General features: G+C 45.4%; 1 protein-coding gene and 1 long non-coding RNA gene across 3 annotated transcripts in view; one reads left to right on the top strand and one right to left on the bottom strand.

Moving 5' to 3' along the window:
* Positions 1-16,187, bottom strand: part of SLC22A23 (solute carrier family 22 member 23) — a 109,439-nt gene extending 93,252 nt beyond the window's left edge. For both annotated transcript variants that reach the window (XM_083858799.1, XM_083858800.1), the window contains exon 1: positions 15,310-16,187. In XM_083858799.1, the coding sequence (XP_083714925.1) occupies positions 15,310-15,840 (531 nt within the window). In that variant the 5' untranslated portion in view covers positions 15,841-16,187. The remainder of the gene's footprint in view (positions 1-15,309) is intronic.
* On the top strand, positions 15,460-16,258 carry LOC310908134. Its single transcript, XR_014589784.1, has 2 exons — positions 15,460-15,574; positions 16,185-16,258. It is a non-coding gene; the product is annotated as an uncharacterized lncRNA (long non-coding RNA).
* Positions 16,259-16,978: the final 720 nt, after the last annotated feature.

Here is a 16,978-nt window from a genome sequence, read left to right as displayed (position 1 = left end):
CACTGCCCTTCCACAAACAAGGCAAAACTCAGCTCTCTGGTCCAAGGCCACAGATGTCCTTGTGACAATATACCATCTCACCAAGAGGTATAAGAAAGAAAGAAATGGCTGAAAAAAATGTGCCAGCACTCAGGCTCAGCAGTTTTGCTCAAGTTAAAAGTATTTTGAGTTCCCCACTGCACTGATTTGTAGAAGTTGGGATGTATATGTCTCATCTTCCACCTTAAAGACTGCAGGCACTAAAGAACCACAAGCAAGTAGTATGAGCAAGGATTTCTTCCACCAAATAGCTATGAATAAATTTCAGCAAAGAACTCAGCAAGGCACTGTGGATTGCTCTCCAAAAATGTTGACTTTTCAGAAGCAAGTAGAGGAAATGAAATTATTAATACTAGCAATTCTAGAACCAATCTCCAGCTAGAAAACAAAAATATCTGCCCAGACAAGCTGCAAACAAAACAAAATTCAGAAGATACATCTGAGGCAGAGGCAGGCTTTAAAATTCTCCAGATTCATTTTCACAATCCAGAAGGTGTATAAGCTGCTTAAAACTGAGAAATCATTTGCATTTGTAGATAAAAAGTTAAGTTTATTAAAAATATTCCTATTTATATGAGAACAGGTTTAAAAATTCAATAATTCATTTTTTATATTAATTGATGTCAGAGGAAGAGTAGTGTCCTCCAAGTGCAAAAAGAAAAAGGAGATATCCTGGTGCCTTTCCATTTTCACAGCTTGCTGTTGCTGGCCAATGATAGCCGGCCCTCACGCAAGCCCCAGGCAGGGAACGTGCAGTACCAGATTACATCGTGGCTGAAGAGCCAAAATCTCATGAAGGCCTGTTGAGAAATTTCAGTCCAGGACAGCAGATGACAAACCCCTCTGGCACACTGGCACAGAGAGCAAGAGTTTAAAAGCAGGAGAAAAGTCAATCTATCAGCTTGTCCTTCAGTGGCGCCCAAAACACACCCCCTCCTTTTGATAACTTATCTGCAAGTCATCCTTTGTTTGTTTGTTTTTGAGGCTATTGTCCAACTCCCCAGCTGCTCTGAAAATAAAAACATGTATTTCCTTGCAAACTCTGCATCTGGCCCTTTCCTGCCCTCTGTTAAACACTCACTGCAGGCCAGCAGAAACCAGAGCTGATCCCCCAAGCCCACATGGGGACACTCTTGACAGACCAGGCAGCCCCTGAGCTTCCCAAAATATCTCCCTCTGCAAAATCCTCCAAATCTCTAAATACACAAATAGTGAAATATATCAACACACAATTCCGGAGAATCTGCCACGGCCCTAAATTATTTGCTCAGTACTAAGGGCTGAATTACATCCTGGTTTCTCCTCTGGCAGCTGTCACAAAACAGAGAGAGGTCACCATGAAGCAGTTACCCAAAATAAATTTGGCAGGACAGTGGTAGGTGCCACCAGGGCATTCAACTTGCAAAAGGAGATGAGAATAAGGATAAGAAAAATGGAGGCTGGAGTCAAAAGCAGCCTCAGGTGAAGATGACATTAATAGGACAAAATACATATTTAATAGTGAGCATATCATCCCCACATATCTTAACAGCAGCACAGCAAACCAGCAAAGCTTTGTCATGCTGAAAGCACAGAGGTTTTGCCAGAGACCTCAGTTGCCCCTTCCCCACAGAAAAGCCTCAGCTTTGAAGAGCCAGAAATAAAGCAGGAACCTTTATACAGCATCACTGCTGCCTCTCCCCTTACATACAGCTGGGCTCAGCAGAGCAGAACAGAGCTGACATGTGCCCACACGGCACAGCTGTGCCCAGAGCCATGGCAGGTCCCTGCTCCAAGTGCCAGCAGTTTCATCCTGCAGAGATGACACTCAGATTTGCTCTGAGGAGAAAGGAGTGACAAGTACTCATGGCCCTGCAGAACAAAACACTCGGGTGGGCAGAGCTGATGACAGTTCAAGTGGCACTCCAAGTAAATCTGCACTGGGAGATTGTTTTGGCTGGAGACTGGACAGTAATCCTCTACCACCTCTTGCAAAGAGTAGATTAATCTGTTACAAGCAGGGAAACCACTAAATCCTATAACTGCTCTGACTGAATCCTCTGGTATCCCACTTGGGAGTTGACAGGGCCAAGCCTGAAGAAAGAATGCTGCCAAATTTCCCCTGGGATTTCTCTGCGTGCCCCTTGGTTTTGTATGTCTTTCTGTCCTCCATCCATCCTTTCAATACAAGTAAGAGAGCAGCTAAAGTGACTTGGTAAACAAAAAGAACTGTATTGTAACACCAAAACAAAAATAACTATATTTAAAATATGCTGGTGGAAAAGGGACATTAAAGAGCAAAAGCTTCTTTTTCATAGCAGTACAGGAACATAGAGAATTTGCCACCTATGCAGATGTGCAATAGACTGCAAGTGTTTTTTTCATGTTGTGACAGGATATTTTGGTCAAAGCTGAAGGAGTCACACCTCTAGGAGCCTAATGTTTAACTGGTATCAGTGAGTCACCAATGCTGTGACTCACTGTAATTCATGGCAAGATGGAGGGCTATTTAAAACACGGGATGCTTGGGAAGACACCTGGCAAAAGATAACACGCCCAAATAGTAACCATCATGTAACTTCTTTACAAGGGGTGAAAATTCGGACAGGGCTCACATGGTGCTACAAGTTATAAAAGTAAGGTCTACTGCATGTTTGTAACTACAAACACAAGCTGTCTGAATTAAGAGCTCTTGTCTCAAAAGCCCTTATGCTCCAGTGGCCATAAAGCTGTCTGTGGTACCTAAACACACCGAATACCCACTGCTAAAAGGTAAGATGCTTGCTGAGGATTTGGCTGGTTCTACCTTCACCACCTTATCATGAGATAAGGCCCTTCTATCCTCAAAAGGAACAGTGAGAAAGCAGGAGAGATTCTCTGGTACAACACTCACCCAAGAGTCTGGCACAAAAAGCCCACAAGAGGGGAACTGGCCACACACCCCCTCTTCCCACACTGTGGCTTCACAGTCTGCTCCCAATGCTGGATGCCCAGATTGCTGCTGAAAGAAAGCACCCCCTTCCCCAAACAGCCTGCAGGTGGATTGTAGCTCTGCTGTGACTGCTCTCTGCAGTGGTTTCAGCAGTAAGAGACCTGAGGATCACCAGAGCTGCTGCCCTGGAAGGCCCTAAGCCAGGCATGAAGGCACAGCTTTGGTGCTCCCCCAGCCAGGCAGCACCTGGCTGCTGTGACAGCCTTTGCACTCTCCATATTGATGCCCCACACAGCACCTATGCCCTCTCAATCCCTTGAGCAAAGGTCCCACTTGGGAAGCCCTGTCCTCTACGTATCATGTATACCACAGCAGCATCAAACCCTGCCTGAGGAAAAGCCACCAGCTTGCCTGTCCATTAGGGAATGATTTTAGGATCAATAAATGAAAAGAATTGATTCTTCATCACTGAGGTATGCTGGGTCTCATCTTCCTTTGTTCCTCTCCTTCCTGTTTCATCTTTTTATAACCAAATCCTGTCAATTTACCCTGCACAGAACTAGAATCCATCTTCTATATAAACACCTTATCCAGTGAGACTTTGAATTTATGATGCCTTCATATTATCTTTGAGTGGTTTTTCTAAAAAAACACCAACAACCTGAACCAAAGTTATTTTAAAAAAGAATAAAATAATAAAAAATACAGTTCTCTTTCTCATACAATATACATTAAAAAGGCAGAACAGTCTCCAGGTAATTACTTCTGGAGGAGAAGCTCCAAATCAGCAGACCAAGCACTATTAAAAAAAAAACAACCAAAAAACCCAAACAAATAGGAAAGCAAAGCAGTCAGTAGTACTAATACAACATACTTACCAGTAATTCCTTTTCACAGAACTGAATAATCTGAGTAGTACTCATAATTACAGCCACAGGACACCACTGTACCAAGATTTCCCTCTAGGCTGCTAAAGGACGTAATTTCTCTCCTCCCTTTCTCAGCCCCCAGCAAAAAAATGACACTCTGGCAGCATTTAATCTTAAAGAAAGTGCATGAGATCCAGAAAGTGGTGTGATGCTCAACTCTACAGAAAATAAGTGTGCAGTAAAACCACACAAGGGAGGTTGCAGAAGAAGCCTCCCAGAGGGATGCTCCAGTCCAACTGCAACACCTAAAACTGGGGGGGGGGGTTAGTGCCACAGGCATCTTTATATCTCCTTCTAAGCCATGGCAATATGAAAGCATTTAAACTATTTAACCTTCAGGGTTCAGAGTAAGGGTACCTACCTATCCTCTGAGATCACAGCTGGGCAAAGTACTCCTCATCTGTATTTTAAGTGTCAATAAAGTGTTCTTGAGAACACGTGACATTTTCGTGACCATCAGTACAATCAGCTGGGTGGAAAGATCAAGATCACGTTTGAAAATAAGAACATTAAGTAAAGTAAAAAACTAGCAGAATTAACCCTGGAAGACCTGAGAAGAAGGTATAAAAAGTAAAAATTTTATCTTTTTTTTTTTTTTTTTTTTTTTTTACCATCAACATTGAGACCCAAACCTCTCCAAACAACGAACTTTCCTTATGTTTTTAATCAGACACAAGGGGATTGGAAACCAGAAGAATCATTAAAAACACAACACACAAGAAAAACAACAAACCAGCTATTGAGAGGTTTTGTTTTTTGTTTTCTTTGAACAGCCACTCAAATAAGCCTACACTATACCTATGCTGGAATGCTTCAACCCAACACACAGTCAACAGCTGACTTTCAAGCTACTTCCTCTCTGTATGATGCTAGACCTCTAAAAGCCAAGTACATCTAACACTGTGCAGCTTTATCATAAGTGGATGCTTTTGCTGAAATCTTTGACCAGTGCCTAAGCACTCAGAACCTCAATACTTCAAAACAAAATTTTTACTGAGCAAGTACACACTGGTATTTTGAGAGGTTTATAATCATCCAGATTTGCAAGAACTTTAACTCAGGTGTCAAGAGAAATATTGCTGGTACCACAGTATGACCTTTAGCTCAACATCTGCTTTCTTCCCACTCCTAACAACCCCGGGGTCCCTATCCCCATACACTGGAGTTTGGTAACTCAACAGATGTGAGGGCTTATGTGGTTCAGCTTCTTAATCAGTTTGATTTTCTTACAGTGGAAACAATGTTTTCTGTACTTTTCATTCTCAGAAACCAGTAAACCATTTCTGGCCACAGCAGACACCTGGCAAAGAAAACTACAGCCCAGAAAAATGACTTGTGAACAGCAAACATAAGGTCATGTACACAGAAATTGTCAGATTGTTTTAACTACAGACATGACTGACCACCTGGGCAATGCACCATTTGAAAAGTAAAGCAAAGAAACTACTTTTGGTACTACCACAAGGACAAAGGTTTTGAGGACATGGGGGAGGGAGAGAAATGGGGAGAAAAAGAGGGAGTGGCACATGAGCCAGGGGACATGTGCTTAGCTGTCTTCCAAGAAAGATATAATTAGATTATGCAGCATAATATGAACCTATGAAAACAGTTTCCATCCCCACAAAATAGTACAGGACTGCATATCCATGGACTTCACAAATTTCCTTAATAGTTTCTGAAGTTTAACATAGTTTAAGTTGCTGAAATAAATCTCCTTCGAAACCACAATTTTCTGATATACACATCTTAGCTGTGTAATTTCTGCATTACTTTCTTAAGTGCATATATTTGTAGCCTGGTATTTCAGCTGTAAAAATAAAGCACAAAGGCCCAGTGCTGTGCATTACTGTGTGAGCAGCAATACAGAACACAGCACTTCCTCCTGGTGTGAAAACTTTGACTCCACTATCATAATGAGAAACCTAAAGCACAGGTTTCCTCAAGCTGTTTGAGACTGGAGAGGCAGACACACAGTGCCTCTTATATTAATTACCTCAGAGTAAGCAGGCTGTGCCCACTGCGCCCCACAGGGAGATGCTGTCCTGCTCACAAGCAGGATGCCTATGGCTCCATTCCCCCCAGGCAGCTGAAAGGCCTTTCTAAAGCCTTTCGGTCATGGCTCACCTTTAAGGGACATATCCCCAGTGTGAAGAGAAGGCTCAAGCAACACTGCAGTCACAAAACAAGCTCAGAATCTCAAATATGCAAAAGGACATGCATTTACTCCATTTCAATGCTAACTTGGAAAAGATTTTAAACTTGGTGTTCTGCACTAGATTGTTCCTTAGTCCATGCCATAAGCAAAAAAGACCCTCCAAACTTTCCACTGAGCACATCAAGAGAATCCCAAGATAATGCCCCGCCCCGAGACACTGCAGAGCTGAAAAATTTCGTCTACCCTTCAACTTCACACTTTAGTCAGGAGCAATTAGCTCTTCTATTCCCAAACTTGCTCTCATCACAGATCTGTTACTTTTTCCCACTAGGAGAGGGAAGAAGGAAGTTTGCTAAGTAAATAATATTCACTAATATGCTAACAATTAAAATATGATTTGTTAATCATATGACAATCTTCTGAATACTCAACATGATTAAATCAGCTTTAGTAGCATCCATGTACCACCCACTTCTCCATCACTACTTCTTTTATTTTCAGTAGGAGTTCCCTTTATTCTGAGACATTTAGATCTTTTCCAGCCTTTGCCATCCACAGATTAGTCAACTAGTTTCTCAGCTGATGTGATCTGCTTAGTTTTTCTTAACTCCATAATGTCATCTAACATCAAAGAGTTGGGAAATACAAAATCTTGCTAGCAGCTTTCCTGCACAGTGTTCATAATACTATATTAATTATTTTCCACAGAGCAGCATCAGAATATTCAGTATCTCTTTTACACCTCTGTGCTGCAACTAAGTAACTTTTCTACATGTATTCTGACATGATTAGAAGACTTTGCCATAAAACTGACTTCAATTTTCAATCTAGTCTTTGCTATAAGACCTTGCAGCTGTTTGCCTCCCTCTGGCTGCATAAAAAGACCCTGAGCAACCCCACCCATCCCCAGGACTGAGACACACACACTGTAAAGTGGCATTTGAGTACCATTCCTCAGTTTTCAGCTGACAGCCATGTTTATTCTGGACAAGGCATGTGCTGCTGGGACTGACTTCCCAGCCAAACTAAAAAAGTCTAGCTATCAAATTTGTATTTAGAACTGGTCTAAGCACTGTAAATAGAAGTCACATGCAAAAAACCCTGCAACATTGTAGTTAAATATTAACATTCACTATCATCTCATTATCAAAAATAAGTTAATGCTTTGTGGACTGGTATTTTTCAGGCTGCCAAAACACGCATGCACAAAATATGTTGCAGGCTTGACAGGGCTGACATGGCAAAACCTAGTTTACTACTTTGTTGGGCTTTTTTATATCCAGGGGGAAAAAAACCCCAAACAAACTCAAGTATAGCATAAAACTCTGAAATGGAGAAGAGTGAAGTGGTAGACAAAAGGAAAAAGTAATTCCTCATGAGAAATACTTGCCACCTTAGATAAAAAGATCAGACACCTTAACTCTGACATGCAATTATTGCTGCCATGACCTTGCCCTCTCATCATTTGCAAGCTACAGCTATTGCAACTCAGGCAAGAAGAAAAGGAGAAGGAAAAAATCCCCAGGGTCTGGTATTAATTCAGACCTAAATAAATATTAAAGGTAGGGAAGACGGGAGAAAAATATTCTACTTGGTTTACAAATCAGAAGGTGAAACTGGTCTGTCAAGCTTGTATTGTTCAAGCAGACAACATTTTACACAGCCCTGGAAGACACAGCACGGAAAAGGTCTTACAGTTTAGTTTACAGTCCCTATCCTTAATATTTGTAGGGTGGACATTGCAACACTGCACAATCGTGGACTTTGGCCTGAAGGCCAGGAGGAAAGCAGGCAGCTCCAGAGTGCTGCAGAGTAGCAGGGAAACAGTACTTGGGCCAAAGTGAATTCCTCCACCACTGTCTGGAGGCTAAGAACCTTTTTTGGGGAACCAGACCACCCTGCTCTGAAAACAATGCACAAGGGTAACTATAAATCACTTGCTGCTGGAGAAGGCAAACATATCACTTCCCTGCATCTCACAGGCAGCATTCCTGATTCTCACAGCTTTGCTCCTGGGGGATCTAGATAGGCATCCCAGAAATGAGTGTCAGGATACATCCACTTACCTAATCTTTTGTTCTTGTTTTTCAGTGTAACAACTGGTAACTGGGGCTCTCCCAGATTTTAAGAAAAAAATAAAAAGTACTAATAAAGTCTTGTATTACACAATGAACTTTTTTACCCAGCCCATCATGCCCAGAGCACGTCTACCCTCTCCTCGTCAGCTCACAGGACAGGCAGGTGGCTTCACCCCAAGCACGCCAGTCACACCAAGCACAGCACTGATCCTTCTTTGTGGGAATAGCTACAAACCTATTGCATGTTCCCAGCAGGTATGACATGGCATAGATCAGCAGGAACAACTCAACACACGGATTAATTCCTGTTGCCTACCAGTTTTTACAGGCTGGTGTGGACGCAGGCTTCCCAGCACCAACACTGGGTGTGGACCAGTGCAGCTCCAGTAGTGCTGAGCAGTTATCAGACAATAAAATGGGGTTTGCCTGGAAACCTCTGCAACACACCCCAACAACATGGATTGAAAGGGTGTTGAAACTCCTTTCTCCCTCTTTCAGGTTACTTCCTTCCCCTTTGACTTTAATAAGGAATTCAGAACACACACAGAGTCATTTGCTGTCGAAAGTGAGCTGGTAAAAAATTATATAAATAAATTACATTACAAGAGCTAAGCACACATTTGAATTGAGGTGACCACAATCTGAGAGAAACTGTTTTGATGGAATTCGGTGCAAGAACTGAACACTCAGCACTGCTGCAAAGCTGCAGCATATTCCTTCAACAGGCTACTCTGATCCTCTACACATTGTCTGCAGCAAACCCCAGTCCTTTGTTCTGTAGCAAGATCTCAGGCTAATTAATTCCACAGTTACTTGCGGGTAAGCCAGCGCCAGCCTGGCTGCGCTGAAGAAGAGCGGGAAGAGGGAGGAATAGGAAAGGGAGGGAGTGAGAGTAGCTGTCCTGAGGAGGGATGCCAGGTAGGCAGGAACAAATAGACTGACAGAAAACAAAAGATGAGGTACAAAAAGCATTGTGTCTCTTTCAGCATTTTCTAAATTTAGCAGCTCTCTAGAACTGATTTGTTAAGATTTAATTTAAGGATTTTCACCATTAGTATGGCTGAAGTTTTGAAGTTCAAGAAAATCATAAATCTTCTACTATTCCAGATGTTGTTTCATTAAGAAATGAACCCCTGAAGTTTGGCTGTCCTGTAACCTCATCTCAATGTTACCATCAGAACTGGCTCCAAATTACATTCCCTCCTGAGTGCCTGTTCCTTTCTTTGACAAATGCTTTAAAAAAAACATGGGGTCACCTTTTATAACTGCAGTCTTGTAGCCAGGGTAAGAAGAGGTAAAACTGTTAGTGCACCTCAGAAATTTGGGGTTAGGCTGCCTGCACAGCTGGTAAACACTCACCACAGCCAGCAATTTCTGTCACAACATGGGCAGGGTCGGTATATTTAAATTACGTGACAGAGATACAGGATGTATTAGGGAGTGGAAACAAAAACAAACAGAACCCCAAGCATTTCAAACATCACGTCCATCCAGGAGGTTTAAAAAAAAAAAAAAGATAGTTGTTTGACATATACACAAAAAATGACTGACATGAAAGGCTCAATAGCAAGCCTTGGAAAGCTGAGAACGTCTTAAAGAGATTTCAGTAAGGAATTACCTTCCTGAAGGATCATTGTTAGTTCTAGCAACGCTACAAACTATTTATGGTAAGCTGAAATCAGATTCCTGTAACTGAAATGCTTTATCTTAAGGGTGATAATAAACATGAACTGCACATACATTCCCTGTAGTGAGAAAGAATCCATGCCAGACAAAAACTCAAAACTGAGTTCTGATGTCAGTATCAGTCTGATTCCAGTCTCTGTTTTCTAGATCAACTGCTTTAAAAGGCTTTGACCAGTACATAACACCCCCAAATAAGTAAAAACACTATTTGGCTCACTAAACAAGAAGTCTTGTGATATCATACCTGGTTATTTCAAACACCAGATTATTTACTGTTTGCAGACAGAGGACAATTCTTCACATGGGAAGTTGCAGGTGCTGTTCCCAAAACAGCCATCCTCTTCCTTGATGCCACTCAGCCAGAAACTTGCCCAGTTTTTTCAGGGTGTTGCTCACTCGCACCCTGATAACTGGGAGACTCCGTCACCACACTCAGTGTGTGAGAGCAGGAGCCAGGGCAGCTGCAGCAGGACAAGCCAACAGCTCCCTTTTGCCTCCTCTTTAACAAAAAGATTTTTCAGGTCTGTGAAGGCTCAGAGCAGTAAGCACTGACTCTTTATCAGCTAACTTGCAGAGGGAAGAAGGAAAAAATATAGTTTGGGATATCTAGTGTAGCTGAGGAAGCCATGAAATAAAATAGAAATAGATGTTTGCTCTGGTCTGGCAGTATTTCTGGATACCTCTGACCACAGGGACTTGTTGAGCCCTTCAGCACCCATTATGAGCTGAGAGTCACTCCAAAGCCTTGACTAAAAGAAATTTAGAACAGACTTTCTGCCCCTTGCAAGTCTCTGCCTTGCAGGCCCCTACCTCTCCTTCAATCTGTTCAGTGGAAACAAAGTGATGTAGTAGCTTCAATTTTGCCACTTCTGACCCAACTACTGCAGTGGGTACAATAACTCAAGGTTTTCATTGATTTGGGACTAGATAGAAGCCAGTCAGCCAGAAACTAACACTGACAGGACAAATCCTGTCAGTTGCAGGGAAAAAAAAAAGGGAGCATCAGCATTTCTAAAGTCTCTTTGCAGAGACCAGCCAACTGGAGAATATGCAAAAACAAATGAGATTACAGGCACAAATGGGAGCAGATAGGGGTAGCACAGGTCTTATTTTGGGAAGGACCTTGTCAGAGCAATCCCTTCAAAGTAATCAATACCTATATTCTGGAAGTCCATTTAAAATGTATATTTATCTCTACCCCAAGAAATATTATTCTGCGAGCTGTGCCAAATTCATCACCACTATTATCACAAAGAAATTTGTTTGTTTTGTCATTTCTGGCTACTTGCAGATACCAGCAATAATCCCACAGACTAAACACCACAGACTAAAGCACATGTTACCGCACAGAACAATTTCACTTCAATTAACCCAGTAGAACACCCAGGAAAAGAAGAAAAAAATTCTTTTAAGAGGAAGTTTTCTAGCAGGCTAACAAGCTGAATCAGATGAAGGTGTGCCTAGAAAAGTGCCAGAACTGCAATAAAAGCAAGGAGAAGGAAGACCGGTTAAGCACAGACATCTCCCACTGCAGGAGCAAAGAGCACCAGTCACAGATCAATCCAAGTTCAGATATCCTTGCCTCTGGACCATTTGGCTCTTCTGACTTCAGCTCCACTCTCTTTGGCAGGGACAATTTGCAAGAGGCTCAGCCAAATTGGCATGGGAATGTGTTAACCAGTGGCAAATAGGTAAAATGATTGCCACGTTACTTTAGAAAGAAGATGACTCAACCCAAATCAAGTGGGAAGTTGAGAGCCAAGCGAACAGCATTGCAGAGAAACAAGGCATCTGGAACATAAAAGCAGTCACAACAGGAATTCCCTTGTGACTAGACATGAAATATTATTACATAATTGCTCCAAGTGATTAAAAAGCAGCCTTCGACTAACCACTTTCCTCTTACGCCAACCCCAAGAGGTGGAATGATCTGGAACGTTACAAGTGTACACAGAGGGATGCTGTGCCATCAACCTCTGCAATCTAATCAAGCCCAGTCCTTGCCCATCACCAGCTTTTGGTCTCCATTATACAAATCAGCATGCAGAACAGCAAACAACCCCGCCACTTAATGCAATCAAACAGAGGATGGGTCATCCTAGTAACGGACTGAAAAAACCAACAACCATCAATCCTGTAACTAAGAGCTTCCGTGAAATTGTTGTCCCAAGATAACAGCTGGCTTTGCAGATGGCCAGAAGATGCAGGCACTAAAGAAGTTAGGGAGAGAGTTAGAAAAGCCCCTGCTGAGAACACACTCCAGCTTCCTGCTAAGCTTCATGGCTATGTATGTTTAGTTGTCATTATGTTACTCATTGTGTTAATGCTAATAATTTACCTGAAGCACCACTTCGCAAATGGCTAAAAGGAGATCTCGAGTTTCCCACAGAAAAAAAAAAAAAAAGAGAAGTGTTTCTCAGCATCCTTCCTTTGGACACTGGTGAGATGATAAATGAACCATAAGGCTTTTTTAAACTAGCCTTTTGCCTAAGGGCTGGTTTAGGACATACCTTTTAGGAAATACATGTGCACTCTTTGTAACAGTATGGTGATCTTGAGATAAAGAATAGATGAAAATCTTCAAAGAATCATTTAGCAGTGAAAAAGCTTTGCAAGTGAATTGTGCTAAGGGGAGATATTTATGTACAAACCAAGCTAAAGACCAAGATTTATGTGCCAAGTCAGGACATTAGCTCAGAAGGGTGATTTAATATGGCCACTGGAATCCCTGTGGTTAAATTATGTATCTGACCTCTTCCCTACGTGTATTTCAGCAGTGTTAAATAATAAGCACTATGTCCTTTATTACCATTTCCAGTTCCAATAACTGGCAGCACTATAAAAAGCACCGTTCCCAGTGACTCAGTCAAGCAGGTCAGGGTAATGACAGTGTCTAACACGGCAATGCCAGTCTTCAGGAAAGGTGCAAGGCCACCCCTGGCTCCAGCAAACACTCAGAGAAGTGGGGCTAAACAAAACACTGAGCAGGGCTGGAAATAGCAAGACCTCCACTCCTTCAATCCCAAGCATGACGCAGGCTGGGAGAAAATGGGTACCAGGGAAGGGACAACTGAGAAAGCCTGGACAGGGATTCAGCATCTGATGAAGGGTGCACCATTAAAAGAGAAGCTATGAAGACAATGGAATGCAACACAATTTAAGGACAGCTATCCTACCCTTGAGAAATGGGGGGAAGAGTGATGTCTCACGTGCACATACATCAAATATGCTTTGTGCTAAATAACCAGAATTGTTTCATTGTTTCTCAATACAAGGCAATGATGAAGCATCCAGCAGCTATTAGCTCAGACCACTGAAGGTAGGTACAAGAGGATTTACTTGCCAAACAAAAGTACATTTTTTATTAATATACTTTTGGCTCTCTTTATGATATTTCAATATAACCCCTGGCTACTACACAGATGAGCATATATTAGACTAAGATTTAATAAAACTCTATTTAGAAAGATGAGAACATTGCATAATATATTTCAGAAACAAATGTATTTTTGAGGAGAGTTAAGGGTGATCTGAACATCCAGTCTCTTGAATTCATCCAGACCAGCTCTTTCTCACAAAGGACAGTGAGATGCATGTAAGAGGAGTCAGCAGTTACAAGAATTGCTCCCACAGTATCAGAGCTCCTGTGGATTGATAAGAAATTAAGTCCAAATCAAGCTATCATGATGTTCCATCTGGGTTTTTCCTCTCTTTCTTCATTACAATAAAAACAGGCAGCACACCCACCCAGAAAACCCCCAAAACAAAACCAAAGCACAAACTAAGGAGGAATCCTGACCCTGTGAAAACAATCTAATTATAATTACATGGGATTACAAATCAAAGCAGAAAAGCTGCCAGGTTTTTGGAAGTGAGCATACAACAAAAATAAAAACTCCACACTGGAAAAACCCATCGTCTCAAAAGATGATTATTATTCTTTCTAATAGAAAACAAGACAGCAGGGGCCACAGATGTTTGTTTATCCCTTAAAATTGATCTGCCCTTTACCGCAAGTTCTTCCAAAGAACACTTTTTTTATTATCTCTAAAGAAGCACACAAGACAGCAAACTAACTCTCCCTTGACCTTTTGTGGCCAACTTGACAATGACCTTCAAAAGATTAAAAAAAAATTTCTTAAAGTTTTGACTAAAAAAAATATTTCATGATAATATTTTCATGCTAAAACTTCAGTGTTAAACCCCCAAACACATGAATAGCTCAGTCTCTGGATATAAACAGAAGAAAATCTGACCTTCTTAAATGTCTAATTTTCTTATACATTTCTGTGTCACAAATCATTCAGATCTGATATGTGTCTATGTTTTTTCTCATTAAAAGAGTGTAGCTGGGTTGTCTTCCTTTTTAATCCATTCTGGGTTCAAGGTATTGAGGGATTTGCTTTCTCCCTGTTGCACACTCTTTCAAGGGACACAAAGAGAAACCGAAATGATTTTCAATTATTCAATATAAGTGTGTACTGGCTGACCAAAGCAGTTACATTCTTCATTCGATTGTTGCCTCGTTTCTTTATCCCAACTAGATAAACACAGCTAAGCCAAAACACTGCTCCCAGGCAGGAAGTAATTTTTGCTGATCTTAGGAGGGGGTCTTGAGATTAAGGGAACTACTTCCCTGGTGTAACCATTTCATCTTTTATTTCCAGGAGCTCCAGCTGCCTGTTAATATCAATAAGGCCCATCTGCAGCCAGCAGGGCTTTTGCAGGGCCGATACTATAAACAAGCAAAAGCTTTCAGGTGAAAAGGGAAGGTGATTTTTTGATCTGCACTGCTCAGCAACTATGAAGCAAGAGCAGAAAGCGGCACAGTCTCTCCACTAGAAATTTTCCACTTTAGCTATTACACTGGGAAATACAAAACACAGCAGCATGCACTTTCTGCTTCTGGAGTAAAGCAACTCGTGTGAGACATTTCTTTAATTGCTCTGCCAAAACAGTTTTCAAGAGAATAAGTACAAAACTGGAAGAATTCGGAACTTTTGTCTAATTTTACTCACAATACTCACCAGCTTCCCACAAAATCAGCCTGGTTTTTGACACACAGGGCTGCTTTAGTCTACTTGCACAAAGACCAACTGGAGCCCTCTCCACAAGCCTTTCCCCTTATCGGCTGGAGTACGTGCCTACAGCATCTTTCCCACAGACACCCAGAGGCAGCAGGACGGCACCAGGAACCCGAGGAGACACACAGGATCCCGTTTCAGGACAAAACTTTGCAGCTTAGTGCTGCAACCAGTGTGCGGGTGGGTACAAGTCCGCAGGCTGAACACCTGGTGTGATACCCCCGGGAGGCAAAGGGCTGCACGGATGTGGGATTGACTTTCTCCGGGTGGGAGGCGAACCCACGGGGACTTGACTGTCCCAGCCGCAGCACACAAGGACAGATCCGTATCGCGTCCGGCTGCCCCCCTCGCCTTGGAAAGAAGGGGTACCGAGAGGGTCCGCGAGGGCCGGACAGGGAGAGGGGCCAAGGGAAGCGGCCTTTCTCACCTTGCTCACGACGTTTTGGACGAGGCCGGCTCTGATGCTGTAGTGCCACTCGCGGCAGCCGCACTCGCTGGCGTTGCCCCCCGCGGGGGTGGGCAGCCCGGGCGGGAGGAAGGCGCTCCCGTTGCCGCTGTGGTTGGCGTGGATGGGCGCCAGGGTCCCGCTCCAGTTGCCCTGCCCGTCCGCCTCCCGGCACCAGAAGTCGGGCTGGTCCAGGAGGAAGGAGTCCGAGAACTTGCTGAAGCCGATGACGAGCGCCGGGACCCAGGTGAGCAGCACCAGGGTCCGCTGGTAGCGGCCGCCCAGCCCCCCCAGGAAGGGTAGCACCGAGCCGTCGTAGTCGAGGAGCAGCGGGCTGCAGGCAGCGGCGGGCGGCGGCACCGGCAGCGCCTGGATCTCGGCCCCGGCGGCGTTGGCGGGGGACGGCCCCGGGGGGGCGGCGGCGCCCCCTCCCACGGCCCCCGGCACCGAGCCGTTCTCCTCCGGCAGCGGCCGGCCCCCGCCGCCCGCCTCACGGCGCCGGTCTATCGCCATCCAGCCGCCCGGGGAGGCTCACATAGGGGGGGCCGGGGCAGCCCCGGCTCCCTCGCGGGTCCTTCCCTCCCTCCCTCCGCTCCGCGCACACCTTGCAACGTAAGATATCGCACACACGCTCCCAGCCGGAGCCGGCAGGAGACGGATGGGGGAGGGAGAGAGGGAGGAGGGGAGGAAGGGCAGGGGCGAAGGAAGGGGGAGGCACCGAGGGAGCCCCTCGCTCGCCCCGTTCCTCACCCGCGCCCTGCGGCCACGAACCGCTGCAGCTGCCGGCGGTGCCCCCCCTCTCCTCGCCTGCGCGTCAAGCCGCACTCATCCCAGCTCTCCCTTCCCCCTTCCCACAGGCACTGCCGAAAATAAAAGGAAGGATCCAGCCGGATCCGAGCATGCGATGGGCCAAAGGAGAGGAAAGGAGAAGGCGGGGAGGTTGGAAAAGAGAAAAAAAAAAGAGAAAAAAACCAGCCACCCCGCGAACCAAACCCTGCAACAACAAACCGAGCAAAACCGGTGCAGCAAGGCACCGAACACGCCTCCTCTCCCGGTTTTGGTGAGGAGGGGGAGGAGGGACGAGAGGGAAGGCAAAGGAAGGAGGAGAAGAAAATAACAGCTCCCGACGCGGCTTCCCCGCTTCCCGCACGGCTACGGGCTCCCCCCCGGCCGCGGCAGCAGCGGCGGCGGCAGCCCCCAGCACCTCCCCGCCGACCCCTCGCGGCCCCGCGTCCCGTACATCTGCCTCTGCAGCCAGGGGCCCCGCCGGCCCCTCCGCGGCCCGGGCTGCGGACACGGTCACCGCCACCGCCGCCGTGCGCCTCCCGCGGCAGCCCGCTCCCCGCGCCGTGCTGTGCCGTGCCGCCGGCCGCACCTCCCGAGGCTCCTCCGCCTCCCGGCAGCCCCCACCTGCCGGCCCCGCCGCCGCCCCCCGCTCCGCCCCCGCGCTGCCGGGCGGCCGCACCTGCTCCCGCCGCGCCGCCGGCCCAGCCCGGCCCGGCCCGGCCCCCCCAGCCAGGGACCCGCCGCCGGGGGCGGGCCGGCGCCGCGGGGCGGGCAGGGCGAGGGGCGGCTTGGCGGGGGCTCCGCGCCTCCCCGCGGCCGCGCTGCGCTCCGCCGGGCCGGGGCAGGTAGGGCCGGGGCTGGGGAA

Source organism: Zosterops lateralis (genome assembly GCF_965231275.1).
Source record: "Zosterops lateralis genome assembly, chromosome: 1".
Classification (NCBI taxonomy): Eukaryota; Metazoa; Chordata; class Aves; order Passeriformes; family Zosteropidae; genus Zosterops; species Zosterops lateralis.
This window is presented reverse-complemented; position numbering and strand designations above follow the sequence as displayed.